The sequence below is a fragment of the Macaca fascicularis genome, chromosome 8 (assembly GCF_037993035.2).
Source record: "Macaca fascicularis isolate 582-1 chromosome 8, T2T-MFA8v1.1".
Lineage (NCBI taxonomy): Eukaryota > Metazoa > Chordata > Mammalia > Primates > Cercopithecidae > Macaca > Macaca fascicularis.
Window position 1 is genome coordinate 110,820,217 of NC_088382.1, and position 15,855 is coordinate 110,836,071.

Consider the following 15,855-nt stretch of genomic DNA (forward strand, 5'->3'; position numbering starts at 1 on the left):
GACTGTGTTTGATCACTGTGTTATAGAAAAAGGCCTTTACCCACATTTTAAAATAGGTACAGTATATTACATATACATTATATATATATATAGAGAGAGAGACAGAGTCTTGCCCAGGCTGAAGTGCAGTGGTAAGATCTCGGCTCACTGTAACCTCCACCTCCCAGGTTCAAGCCATTCTCCTGCCTGAGCTTCCTGAGTAGCTGGGATTATAAGCATGTGCTACTAGGCCCCGCTACTTTTTGTATTTTTAGTAGAGAAGGGGACTTGCCATATTGGCCAGGCTGGTCTCGAACTCCTGACCTCAAGTGATCCCTCCACCTCAGACTCCCAAAGTGCTGCGATTACAGGCATGAGCCACTGCACCTGGCCACATTACATATATTAATGAAAATTAAAAACATGGGTTTTCTTAGGTAAAATAGTAATGTTGATAAATTCTACCTTATGCCACATCTCAGGTTTGAATTATGATGTCATTAATTACCTATACAGTGTCTTTAATATTAAACTAAAAGTATAACTTCAAATCTTACAATATCATCAAGGACTTATCCATCCAATTCAATGAACTGACCTAACTATTTTTCATAATTGTATTTCTATGTTAATAGCCAATCACTTACCCCTTTCCAACAGTTCACACTTATTCTATATAGTAAGCTTTCAAAATGACAAATTTTTTTCCACCCAAGTATTCTACAGACCTCAAAAAGGCAGACTACAGGGAAAACAATGAGAAATGAAAGAAATCTCTTGCTACCCTCACATCTACCAAGCTATACTTAAGAGCCAATTCTAAGTTCAGAAAAAAAGAAAAAAAAAGAAAAAAGAAAAAGTGGGAATATAAAAACCTCTTAAAATGTAGAAGAAATTAGACTAGTTTAGTTTTCTTTAATATCTTCTTTAATAAGACATTACAGCACACAACTGAGCCCCCAGTGTGTCAGTTAAACATGGGGATGTATATCCACATGAAGAGAATGGAAACAAGTTTAATCTTAACCCCATCCCTTTTGGCAAGTAATAGAAATACAGCATACAAATGGACCAATTCTCTCTCAGTGTATTTTATCAAGTCTTTGAAGACACCATAACAGTTTTATAATGAACTCTGCTGCAATCTGTTAAAGAATCTTCAAATTAAATTACAGGGATGTTTGGTTTTTAACTCAAACACAGTAAAATGGGGATTGTACTAATAATCCCCTCATGAACTATAAGGATTAATATGCTCACGTAAGATCAATGCAGCTATTTCCCTGTCACTGAGATAATAGTGTTAAATATGGTGTCTTCAGCTGCTTATAAAAAAGGGTTAAGTACAAGAACAAAAAAACTTTCATCCTGAATTACAGTCACTAAAACAAATGAAAAAAAATTAAACCAAAACTTGTGAATGGTTTTCTATGATTTGTCACTGAACATAAACATACATATGCTCAAAGCGCTTTTTAAAAACTTTTAAGTTGTGATTTAACCAGAACTTCTGAAATATCCACAAGAAATTAGGTAAAATTCTAACGTTCTGGTAATCAACATATTAGGAAACAACAGATATTAAATCTGAAACTTAGGAAATTAAATACACAAAATAAAAGGACTATTTTCAAGTAAGGGCATAAGAATAGGAGTTGCTAAGAAACTATCAGCACTGAAGCTTTTCCTTGGAAACATCTTAAACTTACAGGGAAGACAAGGTGGGCAAAATATGCAGAGCTACAAAACAAAGCAATGACAAGTTACAGCAGAAGAGGGAATGCATTCTGTAATCCACAGGATCAGATAAGTGGCTCTAAGCAGTTACCAGTAAGTATTTTAGTGTTCTTCCTATTATATTGAGTTAACAGCAGTTTTACAAGTTAAGAGTTGACACAAGCAAATTAGAAGAACTCTAAAATTAGCCTTCCGTAATTGGGTAAGATTTACCATATCCATCTGAACAAACCCATTTCCCCATCCTGAGATCTAAAAGAATGTGAATATTGACCCATTTTAATACTTTTCAAGTTCAGATGGAAGTCATACTGTACACCAGTCTTTGATTTTAGGAAACAGCACAAAGCAAACTCCTAAAATCAACAACTCACTTAGAAAAGAAAGGAGGGAGAGGGTTCTGGGAATTAATCCAGCCACAAGTCATTCCAATCTTCCTGTTAATGCAAAATCCATTTGTAAAAATGGCCACATAGTAACTACCAAAAACCTCAAAAATTAATGTTTCAATTTCAAATTAAAGAATTTCAAGAGTTTTCAAATAATCTAGTATCAAGATCGGCCTTTACCAGTTCACATTTGTTCCATATTTTGCATTAAACAATAGGTTTAATGATTATTTCATTATGGCATATACATCAGAACCTAATCTTTCAGAAGGGCTCACTGACAATCCAACTGCTTTTAGGAATTTATCAGTTATCTACAGGGTACACCTGACTGGCAGTTAGAGCCAGGTCATACTGCAATTTTAAATATTCCAACTCAAACACAGGAAATGATCAGAGGGGTACAATGACACATAACCGCAATATACTAAGGCAGCAGATAAGTCATTTTTCACCTAGAGAATCAGCTGCCCATAAAATCATATGCACAATTTTAATGAATGAGTCTGCTCTAGTTTAAGGAACCTGCCACTGAGCTGAGAGAGGGATATAAGAATTGCACTTGCAATTCTAGCTGATGAATTCATTAGATTTTTATAAGGCAAATAATGTGGAAAGTTAGAACAGAATTTCTAAAAACATTTATCCTGTGATGTCGTAAATCAAAGTACTATTTTATTAAATGAGTTATTTTACACAATATGAACATCAATATAATTACAGTTGTAAAAAAATTTTTTATAACAAGGATGGACTGATTTTCAGATTTCCAAATCAGAGTCAACTGTACATTTACACAGAATTGTCTTTGCATGAAGCCCAAAAGGGAACAGCATAAAAATGAGTGTTTCTGTAGCCCCTTTATTTTTGCTGATCAACAGTTTGTTAGAAAAGCAGCTGCAGGTATGTTACCTAAGGTCTGAGACAGTAGAAGAGTCAAAGGTGTCGTGAATCCACCTATAAAACATAAGCAAAATTTTCAATGAATGTTACCATTGCATAAATGCAACTTATATGCATTTCAAATAACTAAGAAGAAGCACTATGAAGATAGTATCTGGTAAACTTGTCAACCGGACTTTATATTTTGAACTTTGATGAATTTATTTTAAAAAGAAATAATTCTCAAACACACAACACACCCACCACCAACTCCACTATTTAGGGGGAAAAAATCCAAGCAAATGTAATGTGTAAAGTGGTAACTTTCAACCAACAAATTTATAAACAAATTTATATAGCACATATCTACATTTTGCCCTATATTTTAATACTCAGAAGCTCTGCTAAGGGGATAGGTTGATGGGGGGGGAAAAGAAGAACCTCTGCTAAGTACTATAAGTAAACTAATTGTAAAGAGGTGCTCACGAACATTGGTGTACATTGTTTTTGAGAGGGAAACTCTCAAATATCTTTGTAATCACTATTTTCCTTAAACTGATACGTTTCTTCCATTCTTGGATCAGAGATGGCTAGCATGTACTCATCTCCCCATTTTTGGCTACAGTAGTAAAAATATGGATGTTTCAAAGGCAATGAAAGGAAACAGTCTGAGAAAAAAGGGACTAAGTTACACATTAACTTAAAAAGGGGAAGCAATAAAATCTCAGAAGGCAGAAATTAATTTCACAATAACAGAAGACAGTTTTGGTCTTGTATACAACCCTGATATTAACAAACCAATAGAAAAAGAGGTGAGTTACCTGTAAACAACCTTATGCCTGAACATCAGCTAATTCTGGAGGAAGTGGAGTCTTAGGGTGCTTGCTCTCAAAGTGCTGCTTGAAGGTCTTAGGGTCTGGCATTTGTGTCTAACAAAAAAATCGTGCAAGAGAGAGCTAGACTTTATTTATGAAATAAAAATGTGTTACTTTTTAGAATCCTGAACCTTCTCAGGATAGACAATTATCACAAAAATACCTTTAAATTCCTACAACTTAGTGGCTGGCATATGAAGAGGGACTTTGTGGTAAAGAAATTCCTAACATTCCCACATTTCACATATAAAGAAAGGTAGGTCACATAGAATGTATTCTGCTTATCTGATTAACAGCAAACAATAGGTAACATTTACTGAACCCTTATTATATTAAGCATGTTACCTTAATTACTACAGAACCTTCAAAGTAATCTTCAGCGCCTACTAGCATCCTCATTTTACCTGATAAGGAAACTAAAACCCAGTTTAATTTGCCCAAGACCTTATTTTAACTTAGTACTAGGTATGTGACCTCTCAGATACTATACTATACTGACTTCCCTTGGCAAGAACCTTCAATTATTTATTCTTAACCCATTCAATTACACAAAATATGAAATAGAAGTCTGTGGTTTTGAGTTTTTAAGTGTGTGAACTACTCTAGCACATTTAGATTAAGGCATTTCTTCATCATTAGTTGATTAAAATTTGCACCATGCCTCTTTCCAAACTATCAGAAGTTGCTCAATTTCATTATTTTGAGTGTATATGTAGTGGACTAACCCCACTGTGGTTTCCTTTGGTACTGCCATTCACTAACTTCAAGGGTAATGAGCTTAAACAAACAGGCAAGAGGTTCTGATTTGGAGCTTCAGAAGTACTTCTTTGAGAAGCAGTACAGTAGTGGTCCAGAGGGTGGACTTTGGAGCTGAACTGCCTGAGTTCAGATTCCAGCTCTTCTACTAACCAGCTGGGAGACCCCACACAAATTGTTTAATTTCCATGAGTCAGTTTACTCTTCTGTAAAATGAGAACAATAAAAGTACTTTATCTTACAGGGTTAGGTGGATTAAATAGGTGAATACATGTAAAACACCTGGCTCTATGTCTGGCATATGGTAAGCACTCAAAAGTAGCTGTTATTATTACTGTTCTTCAAATCTAATAAAACACATTAATTCTAGGAAAAGCTCTCAACATGAATATACTCTATATGGTTTTACAGACATCCTAATTATAAAATTTAGTGAAGAAAAAGAAAAAAGCCAATTATATAGCCAGAGGTATATTTACTAGCATATTATATAGCTCTAAGAGTATGGTTTAGAGTTATATGATATGCTAGTGAAGTGTTTTATATGCCCTTATGAAGACATCTTTATTTTATATAAGGAAAGGGATTTTGTTCTGTTCACTCCTTTTTCCCAGGACCTAGAGATTTTTGCCTGGCCATAGGAGCCATTCAAAAAATGTTTGTTGAAAGGGTGAATGAAGATAGATACCTAAAATAATCAGCTCTCAAACCTACTATTTCAAGTAAAGCATCTATTTTTGTCATTTCAAAATTTTAATCTATACAAACCAATTTATAATGAAAGAACTGCTCACAGGAGAGCTGTATCTTTCAATTCAATTCCCCTTACCCTACAGACAGTGCAGGTATATATTAAGGCAGCTTTGGCAGCAGCCTTTTGGTCATGTCCTTGTTTCTTCTTTTGTCCAGCTTGCTTTTTGGCATTTTTCTGCTGAGACTGAATTTTCTGCTGTCCACGAGCCATATCTAAAAACAGAAGGTGAAGCATTAGAGTGGCTTATTTACTCTAATACAGAGTAATCTAAGCATAAGAACGTTCTTAGAACTGAAGCCTTAAGTTTTATAGAAACATCTGGCAAATAAAAATGTATAGGTATTAAAATTCCCACATACAAATGCTACAAAAGTATCAACTGGCAGAACCCTGTGGAAAACTAGTTGGTAGTTGTTTATTCTATGAGCCAGCAATTCCACTCTTGGTATGTACTCAACAGAAATGCAAATGTTATGTACACCAAGACGTGTACAAAATGTTCTGAGTGCCCATTCCAAAACTGGAAAAAATCTGAATGCCCATCAACAGTAATATGGATGCACAACTTGTATACATATTTTTATAGTATTTATACAACGGAATACTACCCAGCATTTAAAAAATTGTGGCCAGCTGGGGGCGGTGGCTCACGCCTGTAATCCCAGCACTTTCGGAGGTTGAGGCGGGCGGATCACGAGGTTAGGAGATCGAGACCATCTTGGCTAACACGGTGAAACCCCATCTCTACGAAAACTTCAAAAAAAAATTAGCCGGGTGCGGTAGTGGGCGCCTGTAGTCCCAGCTACTCGGGAGGCTGAGGCAGGAGAATGGCGTGAACCCGGGAAGTGGAGCTTGCAGTGAGCCGAGATCGCGCCACTGCACTCCAGCCTGGGCTACAGAGCGCGACTCTGTCTCAAAAAGGAAAAAAAAAAATTGTGGCTAGGTGTGGTGGCTCACACCTGTAATCCCCGCACTTTGGAAGGCCAAGGTGGGTAGATCGTGAGGTCAGGAGTTCAAGATCAGCCTGGCCAAGATGGTAAAACCCCATCTCTACTAAAAATACAAAAAATAAAATAAATAAATAAATAAATAAATAAATAAATAAATAAATAAACAAATAAGCCAGGTATGGTGGTGAGCGCCTGTAATTCCAGCTACTTGGGAGGCTGAGGTCTCCGGAGAACTGTTTGAATCTGGGAGGCGGAGGTTGCAGTGAGGCATGATGGCACCACTGCACTCCAGCCTGGGCGACAGAGGGAGACTCTGGTCTCAAAAATAAACAAACAAAAACAAACTGGTTGTATCTCAATGTTAAAGGAAAGAAGCCAGTTGTAGGGAATATACATTATTTAAAGATCAAAACAGGCAAAGCTAATCTACAGTGAAAGGGGTCACCTTGGAAGTTATGGGTAATGACTGGGAAGACAGGATATGAAGGGGACTTACGGGGTTCTGAAAATGTTCTTGAATCAAGTGTGCTTACTAATAAAAATTCACTGAACTGTACACTTAACATTTATGCACTTTACTGTCTGTAATCTTCAAAAGTTTACGAAAAAAGTTTAGCCCCCGCCATCATTTTACTTGATCACTCTGCAAAGTATTCATTGTGACTTGTGATTGTGATTTTTATAACTTTAAGAGAAATAAAAGCTGTCTGTTAATCCTTCTAAAGGAGACCTCAGAAATAGGTGGAAACTGTTCTCTTACTTAGTTTTCATAAAACTACTGTTATTAATTTTTTTAAAAAGTTGGTCTTGCTGGATTGCTGCACAAATTATAAAATGAGATTATCAGCCAGCCACTAATCCCAGAAGTTTCTTTGCTCTCTAGACGTCAGTTCCCAGTTGAGGGAATGAACTTGGTTAAGAGGGTTCTTTTACAAAGCTGAAAGACACCACTTTTTGTACCAATGATCTGACGTGAACCCAAATGGATTAAAAAAAAAAAATGAAGTCACTGAAAAAAGTTACTTTTACTTTTCCATTTAAATTAAGGGCTTTTATTCGATCACACAAGTTAAACCTGTTCATAAAGAGTCTATCATGAGTCTCAATTGCTTTTTAAATATATCAAAATTGGATCCTAAGTAGAATTCATATATATATATATAGTTTTGACTAGCACTGTAACTGAATGTAAATCATTGCAGGACAGGAACATACAATGGATTTGTATCAACTTCACCAGAGAAGGATGATGCTAGCTTCTTCTGACTAGGACCGTAATTAGTTAATGGATATGAGGTCAAAGCATTTCATAAAAATTACTGAGCTCCTCCTGTTCCCCAAAAAAGGAAACTAAAAAAATACACTGATTGGAGAAGTTCCCACTAGCATTAAAAAAAATGAACTGAAAGTCAGATAAAATATAAAAGAGGGTCAATGTTTTTCAGGATAGTCAGCTGAGTATTTCAACTGACGAAATATGGGTTTTTTATACTAAGCTAGCATACGAGCCTAATACATTTTTGTAACTGAAAATGTTTAGCATGCCAGTCTAATATGAGAACCCCATTCCCATCAAACAATGGTAAATATTACCAGCTGTTATCAGTTCTTGAAGACTAAGCTTCCATTTTTGCTTTCGATAAAAAAAAAACAAAAACAAATTCTTATTAATTCTAAGCTAAAAGGCACATTTTTAAAAAAAAATGTATTTAAGTCCGATGTTACCGCAAGCTTACAAACCTATTCCCACGGAAACAGGTTTGGATACTTATGTATTATTTGGACGACAGTAGTCACGTGATCAACCTTTCTGTATACCAATGTTTTGTAAGATATTTTGTCTCAATGTCTTACTATCAGGACCTTGTAACAAAATAGTCAGTCCTCTCACACATCTTAACTCTTCGACACAATGTATTTTCTGTATGTTAATACACTGATTTTGTGGGAAACCTTGTTTTACGTTGAAAAAAAAATCTTCAAAAATGGTAAGCCACTAATTTCAGAAGTTTCTCTGCTTTCTAGAAGTTACTATCTATTTTGATATTTCCATGTAGTGACTCGTACAAAGCAATGTCATTAGATACGCAAAATTATTTTTAACTTTTGCACTTAGGATTTTCCCTAAAATATAACATTACACAATAGATTTAACCCATTTTCCATTGTCACCAAACAGCAACCAAAAAGCCCGAAGAGACTTAATAAATAAAACCAGGTAAAGGAAATGGAATCAAATAGACTAAATGCATGAGGTAGGCCCCTAACTTCTGACAACACGCCGCATCGATTTCCTTTCTGAAAGCAGAAATTCAAACGAACCAACCACCTGCTTTTGGACAGCTCAACTTAGGACTTGCTCTCAAGCCAACAGAATTTTCTACAAAATCGTAGGCAGCTATAACCGCTCCTTGAATTAAATGGGACAAACTGGAGGGAAAAAGTCATTTACAAATACCTACATGTTGGTTTTTAATGCAACTCTCAGTGTGGTTTTCCGAGGGGGCTGCAAAGATGGAAGTAGTAGAAGAAACGAGTTCTAAAATGAGGCGCTCTCGTAGGAGGCAACAAGTAAGCACTGCCCCAAAGCTCCTTTTAAAACCAACACAAATGAGTAACAGAAGAAAAGGATTTTGGGTCCAGGAAGTAGGCTCATTCTCCATAACCATCTGAAAGGAAGAGGCCCAGGCAGCGCTCCACATCCTGACCCTAGCTTTTAACACCATCTTTTTGGGGAGAGGAAAGGAGGAACGCACCCAGAGTGAGGTCTCCACCCAACACTTCTCCGACCCCAGCTGCAGCCTGGCGCACCTTCCTCCCCAAACCCGCCTCTCCCACCTTGGAGACCCCTTCCTCCTCCCTGCCACCAAAGGCCACGCAGCCCCCATCTAGCCAGTTCTCACGGACCCTGGTACGAGACGCGCCTCCCGGAGGCCGAGACTGCCCGAACCCCGGCCCCTGCGGCCACCGGGAGCGCCACACTCCGGCAGCCGACCGGCGGCTGTCGCCGGGGATAAGGTTACCGCTCCGCTTCCGCGGCTGGCCTGCTACCCGGCCACCTGCAGGGCCTGGCAGGCGCCCGAACTCACCCTCCTTCCCGCGGTCCGCGCCGGGCCGGGCCCCGCCGCCCCCCGCGACCCCTCGCGACTCGCGGCAAGTCCCACGGTCCCCACCGCCCCCCGCTGGCCGGCCCCCGCCCCGTTTCCCGGGCGTCCCGCGGCGTCAGCACCGCCCCCGCTGCCGCTCACCCGGGCCGGGACAGTCTTGCGTCGGAGAGACCGCACAGCGCGAGAGGGCCGGGAGAGGACGCCGGAGGGACAGGAAGGGGGAGCGCGCCCAGCACCGCCTGGGCCTCCTCCACCCGCTCAGGAGGGGAAACAGGAGAGCCGGGAGCACAACAGCCCGCGCCTCGCACGCTCGCCACCGCCGCGCGCCCGCCGCCGCCTCAGCCTTAGGGGAGGCCACTACGCCTCGTGCCCGCGCACGCCGTGCCGCTCTCCCCGGCGCCCCCGCCCCGCCTGCTCCTCGCAGCCCCGCCCACTTGCCTTCCTGCGGCGGCCTCCTCCTGGCCCCCCACCCCTCTCGCACGCCTGCGCCCTGGCCGGTCGCGCGGGCCAATGGCAGCGCGCCCCTATTACATAAGCGCGAGGGGCGGGCCCTGGTGGACACTAACTTCAGGGGACGTCGCCCTCTGTCCCCAGGCGCTCTTCCCCTCCGGCGCGCTCTGTCCCGGCGGCTTCTTCACCCAGCCCTGGGAGTCACGTGATCCCGGTCCTGGCTGGTGACCGGGCCGCGGCGTGTTTCACAAGTCGCTCGCTCGCTCGCTCATCCACTCGGGCGGCGGCCGGGCCTCAGGCCCTGCGCCCCTTTTCCAGCTCCTCCCCGGCTAACGCGCCGGTCTCGGCGTCGCCCTCCTCGGCACCGGCTGAGGCGGTGGCTCGGGAGAGGATCGCGGGGCCGCGGTGGCTCAGTCACATTCCGGGAGCCCCGCCACCCAGGACACCGCGGCCCCGGCCCCCAGCGAGCCCGGCGGCCCAGCGGCTCTGAACGCGGACGCACAGCCTTTGTTCTTTCACCAGCCGCCGTTTACCTCACTCCCATGGAAACCCCGGGTGTTTTTCCAAGCTGGGGGGTTTTAGTGAGTTCAAGATTCAAGCCTGAGCCCCATTAAAAATTGCTGGCTGCGCCGGGCGCGGTGGCTCACGCCTGTAATCCCAGCGCTTTGGGAGTCCAAAGTAGGAGGATCACTTAAGCCCAGGAGTTCCAGACCAGCCTGAGTAACATAGCGAGACCCACGTCTCAACAAAAATAAAATAAAATAAAAAATTAACGGAGCATGGTGGCCAGCGCCTGTAGTCCCAGCTACTCGGGAGGCTAAGGTGGGAGAATCGCTTGAGCCCAGGAAGTGGAGGTTGCAGTAAGCCGAGATCGCGTCACTGCACTCCCTCCTGGGCGACTGAGTGAGACCCTGCCTAAAAAAAAAAAAGAAAAAGAAAAATTGCTGGCTAGGCTTCTCTGAGGGGTTTAGTTTGACTGCTAACAATGTACAGTACTGAGTTGCTAATACTTTGGGGAATGGTTAAAGTTCTTTGGGCGCGCTCTGTCTCTCTCTGCATTTACAGGCAATGGCAGCAAACTGTCAATATCTGACTACAGCAATGACGATTATAACCATGATTAAATTTGCTGATTATCTGGAAACAGTACTTTAGACATCAGCCTTATTCTGCATACTTAACCCCGCCCCCCGCCACATTAGTTTCTAATTAGAACTACTAGTGACAAAAAAAAAAAAAAAAAAAGCGTTTGCATTGGCTGTTCTCACCTTGCCTGTAGTGCTGTTTCCCAAGTTTGCCTGTCAGTGCCAGGAAATGTTAGTTGAATATTAATATATCCCAAATGACTTGGACTGGGCTACAGATATCACAGAATTGTTTAAACTAGCCAGGAAGGAGTTAGCTGCCTATTGCGTTTGAGTGGAGAAAAATATGAAATGAAACATGGCATGCAGTTATCTGGGTGTTCAGTTCTCCCTCTTCGTCCTCATTTCAGCTTCTCTCACCTTCACTTTTTATGGTCTTCCTTCCTTCTTACAGTTTTAAATTACTCTCTAGTCCTAGATTGTAAGATTATTTTCATCACCGAATACGCAGTATGTTAAACAGTAGACTTTGAGTAAATGGATACTGATCAAATGAACCGAGTGTATCTGAAGAGAGCAGCTTTTAAATTGACATATCATGAAGCTCTGGCTTAGTCACTAATAGTCACTATAACCGTAATGGTTGTATTAATCTGGTTGACAGAAGGATGAGGTACTTGTTGGCCCTGGAAATGGGAACTTCAAAGATCTGTGTTTGTCTAGCCATGAGTGACAGTAGACAGTGGAAAGGGACAGTGAAATTTGTGTGGCAGAGATATGTCTTCTTAACTAAAGAAGTGACTCCTATTGTGAAGTAGGTTAATATGTCACTCTTTACCATGGCCTAGATGAAATATGTATTCAAGCCACTGTTTCTTAAGTTTTTGAGTCATAACTCCTTTGAGAATTTGGTGAAAGCTATTGAATTTGCCCCCAGAAAGTTCATGTACTTACCATGTAACTTATCCTCATAGGTAGTGTTTCTTAATCTCAGCACCGTTGAAATTTGGGCTGGATGATTCTTTATTATGGGACTCTGTCCTGGGGATTGTAGGATGTTTAGCAACATCCCTGTCTCCTACCCGCTTATCCAAGTAGCACCTCACCTCCGGTTGTGACAACTAAAAATGTCTCCAGACATTGTCAAATGTTCTCGGGGTCAAAGTCTCCCCTGATTGAGAACTACTGCCTAGAAGATATGGCATATTGGTAACTTTATGTGATGGTTAGGGAATTTGAAATACAAAGAAAAAAATGAAAAAAACAAAAAAAAAACAAGGAATGGATAAGATTCAACATCTGTGAAGTGACACACAGTAAATGAAAGGCGGATGAATTAGCATTACTACCAGCTGGTGTCCTACTTATGTTATAGAAATGTGACAGCAAATGTGATATGAACTCCTTAGAAGCATTTTTATACACATTTCTGGCTTTGATTGTGAATGCTACAGTAACTCTCCTGTTTTTCTTCTTCTGCCTTTAGACAATTACCCAAGGTTAAGATGCAATAAACATGTACCTGTTTTCTATCCAAAATCACAATCAGATTAAAATGCTTCTCTAAAGACCTCAAAAGCTTATTTGTTTATTTGTATTCATGTAGGGTTTGGAGGGATGAAAGAATTGGTTGATTAATCAACATATTATTTTCCCAATAAACAGATTATTCTGACAAATGTGTAGTGGCAAATAATAGCAACAGCAATAATGACAACAATAAACTTACAACAGAAATGGATTTATTTTTGTTTATTTATTTTTTACTCGCTCTTTCTCTTCCATTCACTTCTGCTTGTTGAGATTTCTCACACGTGCAACCTGGATCGTCTTGTCTTCTTTATATTCTTTCCCCAAAGGAATCTCATTCACTGTTGTGGCTTTAAATAGCAAGCTTCAGGTGACCCCCACATTTCTGTCTCCAAATTGACATATCCAAATGCCTACTACTCATCTCCCCTCTGATGTCTTATAGACATTCACATTTAATACCATATTGTATTGAGTCTAAGGAGCCATTAATTGTAAGTCACATTTATGTCCATAAGATTAAAAAATACCACCAACTGAATTATGACAAAATGCTGACATCCTTGATTCTAAGATACACCTTGATTTCAGAGACTTTAAAAATAGACTTTAAAAAAATGTGATTTACTAGAATAGCACCAAAAAGAATAAAATACTTAGGAATAAACTTACCAAGAGAAGTGCAAAACTTGTATTCTAAACTCTAAATAACATTGTTGAAAGAAATTAAAGAAGGCCTAAATAAATGGAAAGGTATCTTATGTTCATGGATCAAAAGACTTTGTAAAGATGGCAGTAATTCCCAAGTTGATCCACAGATTTTGGTGCAACCCCTATCAGAATCCCATCTGGTATCTTTACATAAGCTTATTCTAAAATTTATATGGAAATTCAAGGAGCCCAGAATAACCAAAACAACATTGAAAAAAGAACAAAATTGGATGATTCACATTTCCCAATTTAAAAACTTATTACAAAGCTACAGTAATTAAAACAGTGTGGTACTGGAATTAGATTAGACATATAAATCAATGGGATAGGATTGAGAGTCTGAAAATAAACCTTCATATGTATAGTCAATTGATTTTCAACACAGGCACCAAACAAATTCAATGGGGTAAGGTGTAGTCTTTTCAGCAAATAGTACTGGGATAGCTAGATATCCACATGTAAAAGAATAAAGTTGAATCCTATCCTCATACCATATACAAAAATTAACTCAAAATGGATCAAAGACCTAAATGTAAGTGCTAAAACATAAAAATCCTAGGAGAAAATATAGGAGTAAATATGCATGACCATGGGTTAAAAAAGCCTTCTTTTTTTTTTGAGATAGAGCCTTGCTCTTTCACCAGGCTGGAGTGCAGTGGCACGATCTTGACTCACTACAACCTCCACCTCCCGGGTTCAAGAGATTCTCCTGCCTCAGCCTCCCAAGTAGCTGGGACTACAGGCACATGCCACCATGCCCAGCTAATTTTTGTATTTTTAGTAGAGACGGTGTTTCATCATGTTAGCCAGGATGGTCTCGATCTCTTGACCTCATGATTCACCTCGGGTGATCCACTTGTCTCAGCTTCCCAAAGTGCTGGGATTACAGGCGTGAGCCACTACACCAGGCCAAAAAGGCCTTTTTAAGGTATGACACCAAAAACATTAGTGACAAAAGAAAAAAAAAGAAAGATAAATTGAACTTCATCAAAATTAAGATACTTTGTGCTTCAAAAGATGCCATTAAAAAAAAAGACCACCTACAGGATAGGAGAATATATTTGCAAATTATATATCTGATAAATGACTTTTATCTAGAATATGTAAAGAATGCTTACAACTTCATACTAAGAAAGGAAATACCCAATTAAAAAATGGGTGACAGATCTGATTAGATACTTCTCCAAACAAGATATCCAAATGGCTAATAAGCACATGAAAAAATGCTCACCATTCTTAGTCATCAAAGAAATGCAAATCAAAATATGAGATAGTATTATACTTCTCTAGGCAACCTAGAGAAGCCTAAAGACCAGCCAGTATAGTTTTTGCTGAAGAAATTTCAAGTAAATGAAATTTATAGAATACTTCATGAGTATGAATTTATGGAGAGCTTTTATAACTTGGATCGAATTTGTAATAAGGACATTTAGAAAAGCAAAGAATAAGCAAAACAATTAACAGCTACTGGGAAGATTAAACATTGTGAAAGAAATACAAGTTAATGATAGTGTATTACATGGCTGAGCAGTGACTAGCATTTACATAATGATATAAATATGAATCAAACCACAGTTCTAAATGCCAATATAACTTTATTGGGAGGATAGGGAAATGAGAGGTTTGTATGTGTGGTAGGGACAAGTAGTGGGGGTTGGTGAAGTGAAAGAGAGCTAAATTCTCTCTGCCACAGTGGAAAGTCCGTAGGTAAATGCCTAAGACTGGGGAAAATTTCAAGAAATAGTAGTATAAGAATGTTATTTAGAAGTATGTAGATGAATATCAAAAGACTTAACTAGAAGTAATTTTAAGTAGCTGTTGCTGAGAAGAGGGAATTTGGCAGGTAGCAAACTCTGTTTTTCATAACTAGTGCTATAGGACTAGTTGAATTTTTAAACTGTGTGCATTTTTACTGTGATAACACAAACTAAATTAAACAAAATGATATTTTATTTCTAATAATCTTCTAACCATTTTTGTTTCTAGGCAATACGTATGACTTCACAGCCTCTGTACTTCAGAAAGGTGGATGATTAAGTCCAGGTATTATAATAAGTGCAGGTATTGTTAGCACCCTTGGCATCTCCTTGCAATTAGAGTCTCCACTTTTCATTCCAGGTAAGGACATGCCTTTATGTTTAACTATTCAATTTTTCTAGTTCTCTACATACCATTCTAATAGTTAGGCACTCAGGCAGCTGAACAAACTAGGGAGGAGAGAGCATCCAAAGTAAATGTGCCCATCCTTTCTGTCTTTCCATGATTACTCTTGAGCAGGGGGCAAAAACAAACATGCAAATCAAGAATGGAGTGATTCATTCTTCTTCGGGTAGGAATTCATACAGGTGTCTTTTGGGTGACACCTGTTTCTTGATCTTAAGCATAGTGCTCTCTTGATTTGATGGATGGCTTTGATTTTGTCTGAAATCTATTGACTGCATTGGTGATAACAGGATGACCTCACACAGAGAAATATGACCTGGGAACGGCTTCTGTAGTTTTTCCTAACTTCTGATGATTTATATAGATATTTTTATAATGTCTCCACTTTGAACCATTATTTTGAAGGAGAGAAGACAATAAAAAAGAAAGTTTAGTTACACTCTGAAATTTAACCACTTTTTGGCCAATTAATACTTTTTGTCTATTA

The 15,855-nt window shown here is 39.6% G+C and overlaps 1 protein-coding gene across 5 annotated transcripts; it reads right to left on the reverse strand.

Moving 5' to 3' along the window:
- Positions 1-888: 888 nt before the first annotated feature.
- Positions 889-10,367, reverse strand: ZNF706 (zinc finger protein 706). 5 transcript variants are annotated; one of them, XM_073999232.1, is made up of 5 exons: positions 9,230-9,413; positions 8,785-8,828; positions 5,448-5,584; positions 3,809-3,916; positions 889-3,062 (listed from the first exon to the last, which is right to left on the reverse strand). In XM_073999232.1, the coding sequence occupies exons 3-4, from the start codon at positions 5,580-5,582 to the stop codon at positions 3,821-3,823; spliced, it is 231 nt and encodes a 76-aa protein (XP_073855333.1). In that variant the 5' UTR covers positions 5,583-5,584; positions 8,785-8,828; positions 9,230-9,413; the 3' UTR covers positions 889-3,062; positions 3,809-3,820. The 5 variants fall into 5 exon arrangements, with proteins under 5 accessions (XP_073855333.1, XP_005563880.1, XP_005563882.1 ...); XM_005563823.5 differs by lacking the exons at positions 8,785-8,828; positions 9,230-9,413 and adding an exon at positions 9,996-10,367; XM_005563825.5 differs by lacking the exons at positions 8,785-8,828; positions 9,230-9,413 and adding an exon at positions 9,571-9,790.
- Between the last annotated feature and the right edge of the window lie 5,488 nt (positions 10,368-15,855).

Coding starts and splice junctions, on each gene's coding strand:
- ZNF706 (XM_005563823.5), bottom strand. CDS start 5,582: ATGGCTCGTGGACAGCAGAAAATTCAGTCTCAGCAGAAAAATGCCAAA. Junction 3,917..5,447: donor ATACCTGCACTGTCTGTAGG/GTAAGGGGAATT, acceptor TTTTTTTGTTAG/ACACAAATGCCAGACCCTAA.